This window comes from Lactuca sativa, chromosome 4, assembly GCF_002870075.4.
Source record: "Lactuca sativa cultivar Salinas chromosome 4, Lsat_Salinas_v11, whole genome shotgun sequence".
Taxonomy (NCBI): Eukaryota; Viridiplantae; Streptophyta; class Magnoliopsida; order Asterales; family Asteraceae; genus Lactuca; species Lactuca sativa.
Genome location: NC_056626.2, coordinates 15,237,714 through 15,249,140, shown reverse-complemented (window position 1 = coordinate 15,249,140; position 11,427 = coordinate 15,237,714). Strand labels below are relative to the sequence as shown.

General features: G+C 33.2%; 2 protein-coding genes across 2 annotated transcripts; one reads left to right on the top strand and one right to left on the bottom strand.

Moving 5' to 3' along the window:
* Positions 1-323: 323 nt before the first annotated feature.
* LOC111909777 (uncharacterized) lies at positions 324-6,005 on the bottom strand. The gene is made up of 11 exons (XM_023905553.3): positions 5,826-6,005; positions 4,644-4,863; positions 4,463-4,540; positions 4,002-4,354; positions 3,328-3,903; positions 3,076-3,230; positions 2,744-2,946; positions 2,519-2,658; positions 2,146-2,438; positions 1,968-2,068; positions 324-656 (listed from the first exon to the last, which is right to left on the bottom strand). Exons 2-11 carry the CDS (start codon positions 4,831-4,833, stop codon positions 568-570), a joined length of 2,178 nt encoding a protein of 725 aa, XP_023761321.1. The 5' UTR covers positions 4,834-4,863; positions 5,826-6,005; the 3' UTR covers positions 324-567.
* Positions 6,006-7,733: 1,728 nt separating this feature from the next.
* On the top strand, positions 7,734-8,813 carry LOC111909761 (protein ALP1-like). The gene has a single exon (XM_052770778.1). It carries the CDS (start codon positions 7,734-7,736, stop codon positions 8,811-8,813), a length of 1,080 nt encoding a protein of 359 aa, XP_052626738.1.
* Positions 8,814-11,427: the final 2,614 nt, after the last annotated feature.

Sequence of the window (11,427 nt, the reverse complement as noted above, 5' to 3'; positions counted from 1 at the left end):
ATAAGGACTTGAAATATTTGAAATAATAATGTAAAGAATAGAATATTGATTCAAATGAATATGAATTATAAACTGAAACAAAATTTGAAGTACATACTACATACTCTTTTTTGTGCAATTCATCCTTAAAATCTACCAATAATTGGAACTATTGATATGTTGAGAATTGGTGACCATAATTAATAAAGTTTAAAAGTCAACACGACTTTATTACAACGCATGAAGCATGCATGCATCACACATTTCAACCTACTTGACAAAAACCTTCTTTCTCATAATAACTAAAGTCAATGCCTTATACAAAAATATGTTAATCGCCGACATCTAATCAAAATTATTATAAATAATATTTTTTTATTATCTTATCCAAGAACAACACATATATGGACTCATTTCATTTGAATCATAGACATTGACCATGTTTAATTATCTTATATATATTATGCTTATACACAATGGTATAAACATAGAAGGAGAGATAGGTTTTTGATAGGTCTCAATACCTAACCGGGCCCCATTTGTCCATAATGGATGGTATACTTGCAGAAATGGTCAACAGTTCAAGTCTCAGCGATTACAGTTTGGAATTTCGTTTCGAGTGTTGATTGGACTCCGTGCATTTATCTTTAAGGGGTGCTCAGGGACATACGATATACCTGTGGTGCAACAATTTATGGAGCTTCTTTAATATCATAAAAATAGTGTTTTATCAGTCCAACCAAATTATATGATCCTTATATCCCCATAATATTGTAATAAGGTTTGCTGTTGGTTAAATGTGTTGCATCTATGAAACACAATTTTATATATATATATATATATATATATATATATATATATATATATATATATATATATATATATATATATATATATATATTTTCCAAATTTATGGAACAAATATAACAAAGTGGTTTTTTTCCGAGACAAAAACATAAACATGGAACATTATAACCGGAAATCAGTCACCTAATGAATGGCATGACGCCAGTTAAATTGCTTATTTATACAACAATGTTTCACATTTTTTTTCACCAATTTATGAAACAATTTTTCATTTCTATATCGATTTATGCAACGTTTCATATGCAATAATGTTTTACTTTTTTACCAATTTATACAACAATGTTTCACCCTTTCACACATTTAAGCAAATAGTGTATCATTTTTTTTACCAACTTATGAAACAATGGGACACTTTTTTACCAAATTAGGCAACAATGCTTCACTTTTATCCAATTTATGCAACAACGTTTAAGTTTCACCAATTTATGCAACAATGTTTCACTTTATACCAATTTATGCAACAATGTGTCACCTTTTTATTTATTTATTTATACAACAATGTGTCATTTTATACCAATTTAGGCAACAATGTTTCATTTTTAACCGATTTATGCAACGATGTTTCACCTTTTTACTAATTTATACAACATTGTTTTATTCTTTTACCATTTTATGCAACAATGGTTCACTTTTCTACATATTTATGCAACAATGTTTAACTTTTTCACCAATTTATGCAGCTATGTTTCACCTTTTTACTAATTTATGCAACAATGTTTCATTTTTATACCAATTTATGCAACAATGTTTAACCTTTTTACTAAATTATGCAACGGTGTTTCATTTTTTTACGGAATTTATGCTTCAATGTTCCATTCTTCCCATTTATGCAACAATATTTAACTTTTTCACCAATTTATGCAAATAATGTTTCATACTTTTACCAGTTTATACAACAATGTTTTTTTTTACCACTTTATGCAACTGACATGCATTATGCAACCATGTTTTAACTTAACCACCTTAAAATATTGCATTTTTTGGTCCTAAAGCAAAACATTGTTGAATGAACAAATTGAGAAAAAGGTGAAATATTGTTGCATGGATGCGCACTTAGCCCTTTGGCATTCTACAGTATAATAATGTAGGCAAAAAAGTTTAGAAGCAGAATGTGTATTTACCTTTTTCAACGTTAATCTGTAAAGAATCTAGAGTAATAATGCCATCAGTCAATGGAAGTAGCTCCAGTTTCACACTAACTGTGGATCGACCAGGAACACTCCTGCTTCCAAACCCAAATCCATTAAAAAAAATAATAAAAAATAAAAAAATAAAAAAGTTAAAAGAGATGAGTCTTACCCTAGAGGAACTGTACTTTTTAACCACATATGTGTGCGACCAATATCAGTTTTAGAAACGGGAACTATTTGGTCACTATCAACACGACATCTTTGATCTAACACTTTAGAAACAGAGCAGAGTCTCTGAAGGGCAATATCGTCATTGCTCACTCTTTCATCAAACGGGGTCATTGGTGATGGTGATGCGGGTGAATAGTTTAAGGACACCATAGAAGAAGCAAACGAAGGTGGGGCAACTAATGTTAATGTTAAAGCCTCATTCGTCAGATTTGAAGCCTCAAGAGTTAAAACCTGACCACAAATGGAATTACCAATATTCAACATGATTGGTGAGCTTTTATATTAATCTTCTGTTCGAATTATTAAAAAACCTGAATGGGTAAGTTAGGGATTGTGTTGTCTGATTGGAGAGTTTTTCTTGATGGTTGAGATGCAACGCTAACAGAGATCAAAATGTCCTTTTGAATATGTGGTTGCCAGTTTGTTGGCTGCTTAAAAAACAACCTCGATTCTGCATAATAAATAAACTATTTATAATAAAAAAAGAAAACAAACGATTATGAAGATTCAGAAATAGGGAAGTGAATTATTATTACCAGTATAGTTGGATGTGCATGATATAAGAATTGCGTATCTATTAGAAGGTGAGGGACCACGATCCACATTGGTGAGGGTGAACACACTTGATCGTGTGCTTCCAGCCTTCAACTGTGATAACTGATAACTTCTCTTCACTTGAGCATTACAACATGAAATTGATGTAACTGGTTTCAGAATGAAGGAGTGTTCTTCACCTTTCCTGTCAAAGGAAAATCTAGTCAACCAAATTGTTTTGACTTTTCACTACTTGTCAAATGTCTAAAATAACCTTCAACAAAATTGGTAAGAAGATACAAAGGAAGATAGAATAGATGGCCAATATAATAACCTGAGGGGTAAACCTGGCAAACCATGATTATTGCCAGCTTCAATACATGTAATTGGTAGAGAGGAAGGGGTTCCATCTTTGGAAGACTCCTCACATATAACTGATATAGAATCCAAGTATATAACAATATCTGGTGCATGTGGAGGAGAAACATTCTGCATAATCAATGATTAAATTAACTAACTCCTGATATATATTTACTTATGGTAAGATAAGATTATATTCAACTTAGAAGAGAAAGTTTGTTTGGACCTTTATTTGAACACAAAGAAGATCTTCTGTATTGCATTCAGCAGAAAAGCAACGAATCTCTAAAGGTTTTATAATTTCAATTTTCCTTCTCCACCTTCTACCTGGTATATAAATACCTTCAAGCCCACAACAAACAGAGAATCTTTCTGGCTCAAGTAACACACCTCTGAAAGATAAGAGCTCTTCGTTATTTCTTTCACTCCCAGGGTTACTACTTGTTATGATTTGATTCCAATCATCTGGGCCCACATTTGGTCTAGTTTTAGATGGAATTGATGACATTGAATGACTTCTGAAATGACCTAATAAAAAATTCTGAGATCCAAATGAGCTTGGGGAGTTGGGTTTTGTTAATGAGCTTCGAGCATTTGGATTGTGACTCATTTCTGGGAATGATGATAAAAAAGTAGAATTTTTAACAGGAAGTAGCCATTTCAAGAGATCTCCATATGGGTCTTCTTTTGGTTGACTTGAGTTTTCTGAAGTCAATATTGTTGACTGATGTTTTCTGAATTGAAGGATTTCGAGAACTGGATCATTCAGAAAGTCTACACCAATGTTTACCTGTAAAAGCACCTGCATCCTTCCAAACAGGAAAACAGAATATAAATAAGTAATACATAGATTAAAAAAAAATTGATTATAATTTATAAAATGTTGTTTATGAAACATACCACTATGTCTCCATTAGGAAGCAAGCTACATTTGACATCATTTTTTGCAACTCCACCTGAGGTACTAGTATCAAGACTTTCTCTTTCAAGTGATGTATTTATAGAACTAGAAGGGTTCTTATTAACATCTTTACTGGATTCCATCTGAAGGAAATGTCCTCCAATTGCTGCTGTTGAATCGGTTTTCCTTTTTGACCAAAGAACTTCATCTGACTCAGCAATTCGAGCAAAAAAATGAGAATTCCTAAATCTTTTTAACAATTCTTGAGGATTTACTCTGTCTTCTTCCTTGTTCAGAGCTGAGTCACCAGCAACATTTGTGGATAAGGTTGCTAGGATATGAATTTGTTCACCTGAGTTTTAAAATATGTAATGTTTTACCACAAAATGGAAAGAAAAAAGAGAATAAGTTGCTCACTTGAAAGATAAAAACATGACTATGTTTAGAGATGAATAACTACCTGGAAAAACAAAGGAACGATCCAAGGATTTGAATGATAACATATCTGATTCTTCATTCCAATCATCAGGAAGCTCCTCTGTGAAAGGATTTAACAGAAATGATGATTCATATTTATGCATATAGATTATTACTGGATAGAGAAAAATAAAGTAATCAAGAAAAAAAATATGAGGACATACTGCATGGAATGGTAATAAATCCTTCGTCTTCATGAACATCAATGTGTTTATCTACAACATTTAAGCGATTATTTGTATTCCAGCTCCCCAGTATTCCATGTCTACTCCTAGATCCTTCACTTCTTCCTTCATAATCGCTGGCAGATGACCTTTTCGCTACAAGATCATCTAATTTTGCAGCTAGCTTCATGTTGTTTGATTCTGCTTGAGGTTCACTTCTCTGAAATTCAAATGACAAGCTTTCTTGAATTGACCTTGAAACAAATAGCTGGGTTTTAAGCTATTATGCATGCTCAGTTGAATATTAGTCTATGTTGTTTACGACTTAAGCTAGTCTCATGAATCAATTTATCAAGAAAGAAATATAAGGTTAAACAGTTGAACCCATTTTGGCACCATTTGTTAGTGGTGAACATATATAACTGTATAAGCCTTTTGGAAAGTACCTAAGTGTTCGAAATTTATATGCACTAAACTCTGTCTATCCATTTATACACACTACCAAGAACACCTATATTTCTCTTAATTCTTTATTAACTTGGCAAACATTTGTTAACAAGGGCTAACCATCAAAGTTCTCACTTCTGTTTGTCTTTAATTTCATTAACCTCTCAATTAGTTTGGCAATGCAGAGTATTAGCACCTATATCTACCAAAAAAGAAGTTGGTGAAATGCTGAAACATCATGGAACTTTACATCATCTGTTCTTAGAACTCAAACGCTTAAAACATTAAACACATTTTCCTTCTTAGTATTTGGCAGCTGTTAGTCAGAGGATTAGTATTGAATTTGAAGAGCTTTGGTATCATACACGGGACTGATTTTGCTCCAATTCAAATCAGCTTCATTTCAGTTCCGTTCAGATTATTTCTGATTAACATAGAAACTGTGAGTAATTAACACGCCAACTAAAAGTGAGATTCTTTATCGTATGCCCTTGACACTTCCATTCAAACTATTTCTCAATCGAGTGATGTGTGACATGTTTTAGATGATCATTATCAATTGACATTTATCGAGACCGATCTTCTTGATCCATAATACGTATTACTTAAATTATTCGAGTGGAGTAAGAATTAGGGTTTTAAGAAAGAGCTAATTACGATATATGTCTGTACGATAACACAAAAATGCATGAGAAATGTCTAGAAACGATCACAAAGGAGGGTAGGGAAGCAAACCAATCGGAGATCATGCCGGAAAAGAGAACTCTCGCCAATCGATTCAAGTAAAAATAAACTGATGCAGTGAATCTACAAGACCAGTGACAAAACTTCAAAGATTTGTAGAAGTCGTTTGGTGGAGAACCGGAGATTTCCGTGTAGTCTCCACATGAACGCACTATTAAACGTTTTTCTTTCCTCGCATACTTCTATAAAAAAATTATTATATTAAATATTTTTAAAAGTATTGAATTTAAAGAAATTATAAATGGCTAGAAGTGAAGAACATGCTAACATGACCAAGGTATTTCACAATACAATTACTTCTTGAGATGATGTTCACCGGTGAAAATCCTTTCCATATATATTTTTTTTAAATATTTGGAATCTTAAAGACTATTTTTAGAGAAAGGAATATGACTTTGTTAAAAGGAAGATTTATGATGAGAGATATTTTACCAAAAAAACTGGTGTTAAAAAAAATCTTTATATACGGATCTTTATTTCTCAAGTACAATTTTGTAGCCCATTAACCAAATTTGTAGTCCATTTGCTAATTTTGCATCTCATTAGCTTATTTTGTAGTCCATTTGTTAAATTCATAGATATGCCTTACGAGTTACGAAATCCATTACTATTTTTGAAAACCCCTAAATTTTTGTTTAGATTATGGAAAAAGCTTGAGTAACTAGAATTGTTTTTTTTTTTTTTTTCATATAACAATATATAAAATCAACACATTTATATTTAAAAGTAACCCCTTTGCTTTGTCACTTCAAAAATACTTGTTGAGAAAACATTGTATATAAACTCATACATTGAATTAGCAGTCACTCATTGTACGAAGATAGCTAAAAAGATGTCAAATGTTGTTTTGGGTTGAATTTGTTTTTCATTTATGTAATTGTATCCGTTTGCAAATCTCAAAACAATATAATGCATGATATTAACTCACTAGGTGTGATACCCATGTATTACATGAGTTTATTTAAAAGAAAATTAAATACAAAATTCTAAACATTTGAAAAATATGAATTATAAGAAAAGTGAAAATATTGAATTATAAAAATTAAAGTGTTTTTTTTTAAATTTAAACAAATAATTTAGATAAATAAATAAAAATAATAATGAATCTTTAATTTAGTAATTTTGAAATTATAAGGAAAGTTCATTAATGAAATTGATATGCATTTATTATTGCATTTAAATATTATCTAGAATTTAATAAAATGGAAAAACTATAAAATGACATGTGGAATAAAAATTAATTTAAAATAACCACAAAATTACATGTGGCAAAATAAATGAGAATGTGACATGTGGCAAAAAGATCTTTATTTATTAGGAAGGATACGTCAAAATCCCAAGTCAACTAATCAAAAGTTATGTTTTCCTCTAAGGCTAGACGGTGTGGTGCGGTTTGAGACCGCGGTTCGCTGCCAACTAAGCATGGAACACCGCCCCCAGGGTGCGGTTTCCTGCGATCTAAACCGCGGTGCGGCCCCTGAAGACCGTGAATTCTGATTGGGTGGTCACTTTTTGACCGTTGAAATGCAAGATTCGTTTATTTTTTTATTTTTTATTTTTTTTTTTTGCTTTTTCTTTCCTATATACACATATCAACTTAACTTTTTTTTTTCACAACACAATCTCCTCTATCTCTCAAAAAAAAAAATTTAAATCACTACTCTCCCAAAAATGTCATCTTCTGAAGAATTTCAGACTATTTTTGATACCGCTATTGCGTGTGTTCAAATGGCGGAACAAACATACAACGTTGTATGTAACAACGCAGCTGCAAGTTCTCAATAGAGAACACGAAGATACATTTACAGAAATCGTGAAGAAGCCAACCAACGTTTGGTGCAAGACTATTTTGCAGAGAATGCCACTTACCAAGGGTATTATTTTTGTAGGCGCTTCAGAATGCTCAAATGTTTATTCGAACTTATAGTTGAAGATGTAACGAGGGAGTGCAGTTTTTTCCAACAACGCTACGATGCTAGAGGTACACTCGGTTTCACTCCCTTACAAAAATGCACGGCCGCACTTCGTCAGTTAGCATATAGCATTCCGCCTGATACGTTAGACGAAAGTTTTAGGATGTCTGCTAGGATAGCACGAGACAGTCTCCATTTTTTCTGCAAAACTGTGATTCAGTTTTATGGTCCAAAATATTTACGTAAGCCTACACGTAATGACATCCTGCAATTGCAAGCTCATCATGCTAGTGTGCACGGGTTTCCTGGAATGCTAGGAAGCTTAGATTGTCTCCATTGGGCATGGGAAAATTGCCCTACAGCATATCATGGGCAATTTACTCGAGGTGATCATGGTCACCCAACGGTCATACTTGAAGCAGTTGCATCACAAGATATGTGGATTTGGCATGCTTTTTTTGGTTCTCCTGGTTCGATTAACGACATCAACATTCTTAACCGTTCACCAATATTTAACAACATATACGATGGATCCGCACCAGATTCTTCTTTTCAAGTGCGTGGAACGCCATATAAGTATGGTTATTATCTGGTCGATGGAATCTATCCTGAGTATGATGTGTTTGTTAAATCGTTTTCAGCTCCACATGGTTCTAGACGAAAGAAATTCAAAAGAGCTCAAGAAAGAGCTAGGAAGGATGTTGAGCGTGCTTTTGGAGCTCTGAAGAAACGGTGGTTCATATTGAAAAAACCAGCAACTTATTTGGGCAAGGAAAAACTTCAAGAAATCATGTATACATGTATTATATTGCATAACATGATTATTGAAGACGAAGGAAGAGCGATATGTGCGTTTGACGAGGAAGAAATCATACCAGAGACACAGCTAATAAAAATTGGTGGCGAAGAGTATATAAACAGGAGAGTTGCACTGAAACATTTCACAATCTTCGCAATGACTTGGTGGAACACATTTACGGGGTTCAAAACATTAACCTTAATTTGGATCCACCGGATGACCTCGAAGACGAGTTCTCGGAGAACGACTTTATGTAGTTTGCTTTAGTTATTTTATTTATGTTTTTTAAGTTTTTAGGGTTATTTAAATGTTATGTGTGTGATTTTTTTTTTTTTTGGTAACGCAATGTACTGTTTTTTTTTTAATTTTCAAGTAATGAAGAATTATGTTTTTTTTTATTAAAATAGAAGTTATATTAAATTAAAATAGTTAAAAAAAAAAAGAAGTTTTATTAAATTAAAATACTTAAAAAAAAACAAAAATAAATAAAAGAAATGAAAAGTGTGGCACCACACCCTTGGTGTGGCAAGAAACCACACTTGAGTGGTAAAAAATGACATGACGCTGATGTGGCGAGGGAGGGAGTGTGGTTTTGGTGGCACCACTCCCTCCAGCCTAAGATATACTTGCCAACAAGCACAAGGCACATAATGGGGGAGGGTATCATGCACAGGTTTGGAAATATTTATGGGAGGTACCGCCGGTACCCCCAAATAGTCGTTCCTTATTCAACGTTTAATAGTTTTGGGCAGCGTTTTGAAAACCGAACCGGACCGGCCGGTTGGACCGGTTCAACCGGAAACCGGCAAGGTTACCGGTTTTAAAACACCCAAAAACCGCTTGTGAACCAAACCGTTAAAAACCACCGGTTTTCCTTTGAACCGTAAAAAACCGGTCTGGTTAAACCGGAAATAAAACCGGTTTAATTAACATATTTAGCTCTCATATCTAGCTCAAAGGAGCAAGCCAGCTCAAAGGAGCCAGCCGATTGAAAGCTTTATTTTTGTTCCTTAAAGGGTTGATAATGCTCACTTTTATAGTTTTACTTTACCCTCAATTCCTTTTCACCCACCGATGTGGGATACATTTCCTCACCTTTACACTTGTATTTCATTAACAATTTACAACTCATATTAAATCTCATTTAAACGAACTATTTTCTACGCAACATACACCTATTACATATATTTTCTTATTTAAACTATTTATTTTTTACATAGATATATCTAAATATCGCACTTCATATATTTAATATACAAATACAAAACAAAAACACACAGTGCATATTTAATTAATATACCTATATACATATATAAAACATATACGTATATATATAATCTATTCTTTTACACATAACACAACAAAAGTTTATATATATATATATATATATATATATATATATATATATATATATATATATCCGGTTTTTCCGGTTTTCGGGACCGGTCCAACCGGTTGGACCACTTGAACCATCGACCCGGTAAGACGGCCGGTTCGACGTCCGGTCCGGTTTTCAAAACCTTGGTTTTGGGTTGAATGAGTTTAATAAGCGGCTTCACTAACCCGATCCTCATTTTCAATTCAAGCAATAATCACTTGTGCATTATGCATCAAAACTTATACCAAAACAATTTTATATGTTCTTTAATTATTTTCTAAATTAGTTTGTAAATTTTTTAAATTATGTAAATTAGTTTTGTATAATGTTTATTAGTTTGTGTTTATTTTAAAATAAAAAATTAAATGGGTTAAGTGGGTTGGAAAAGATAGAATTTTCATGTGTTGTGGGTTGAGAAAGATGGAAGAGAGATAAAGAGGAATGCTAATGTGGCACTCATATGACAATGGATTGAATAGATTGGGAGGGTAGGACTCCCTCCATCCTAAGGCAAACATAGGACTTAAGAACCTAAATACTAAGTAATATGGAACCACAACCATATATATGTATCACTCAAAGGGTTTGCAAATCCTAAGAGCCTTTTTGTTAAAAGACATTTTAGAATTTTTTAATAACACACACTTTCTTTTTTGTTGGATATCTAAGTCTCGTACAATTGTTCAGATCATACTTTGTTACTTCGCCCATAACACCTTATGAATGAATGTAAGGTGTATATGATTTATATGCCAGGTGATTTTTAGCCGGGAAACTGTAAACTTTCGAAAGCAAGCTCACCCACTCTCCCTAGTGGTTAAACTCTAGGATCTGATTTGAATTCCATATTAAAGAGCGGCTCTTCGCTTAGTAGACGGCCGCCGGACGACGACCCCTTTTTGTTCTCGCCCAGCCGCTTCTTTTTTTGTTTTTTTTTTCTTTTTTGAGAATCCTAGACTAAAGAAAAAGGCTCTTGAATCCGTTTGAGCCATAAACTATAGAGGTCGTTTCAGTGGGTGTCCAGTGAATAGAAAAATACCTTTACCAGGAACAGACCACCTTTTCTTTTAGACAATTGAGAAGTGAAGTTGAAGTCTCGAAGAAATCCGGGGAAGAAGTTTAAGAAGGTTCGGGAGCTACCCCAGTAGTAACATAGAACCTTATGAGTGAATGAAATATTGTAATGTGTACATGGTTTATGCAACAATTTAAATTGTCTCATAATCAAACAATAAATAATTAATCTTTATAACTCACTTTATATGGTTTATCCACCAACCGTAACGGTCTCCCCGATTTTGAGCTTATGGGGGAGAGGGCTCATCTTAGGCGATGATACTACGCAACCCCTTTTCATGACCACCCCTGAGGAGCTCCTCAGATTTGAACTTTGGTCAATGGGTATGGGTCCATCTTCCACAAACCTTACTATGTGAACTTGGGTGTATAAATCACTTTCTTGTATTTAAATCAAACAATTAAAGGGGTGTTTGAGATTGATTT

What these genes read in the sequence shown, in the direction of transcription:
- LOC111909777 (XM_023905553.3), bottom strand. Translation starts at nt 4,833, where the DNA reads ATGAAGCTAGCTGCAAAATTAGATGATCTTGTAGCGAAAAGGTCATCT. An exon ending in ATTTATTACCATTCCATGCA is followed by an intron (nt 4,541 to 4,643) that starts GTATGTCCTCAT and finishes ATCCTTTCACAG; the next exon opens with AGGAGCTTCCTGATGATTGG. An exon ending in TCGTTCCTTTGTTTTTCCAG is followed by an intron (nt 4,355 to 4,462) that starts GTAGTTATTCAT and finishes TTTAAAACTCAG; the next exon opens with GTGAACAAATTCATATCCTA.
- LOC111909761 (XM_052770778.1), top strand. Translation starts at nt 7,734, where the DNA reads ATGCTCAAATGTTTATTCGAACTTATAGTTGAAGATGTAACGAGGGAG.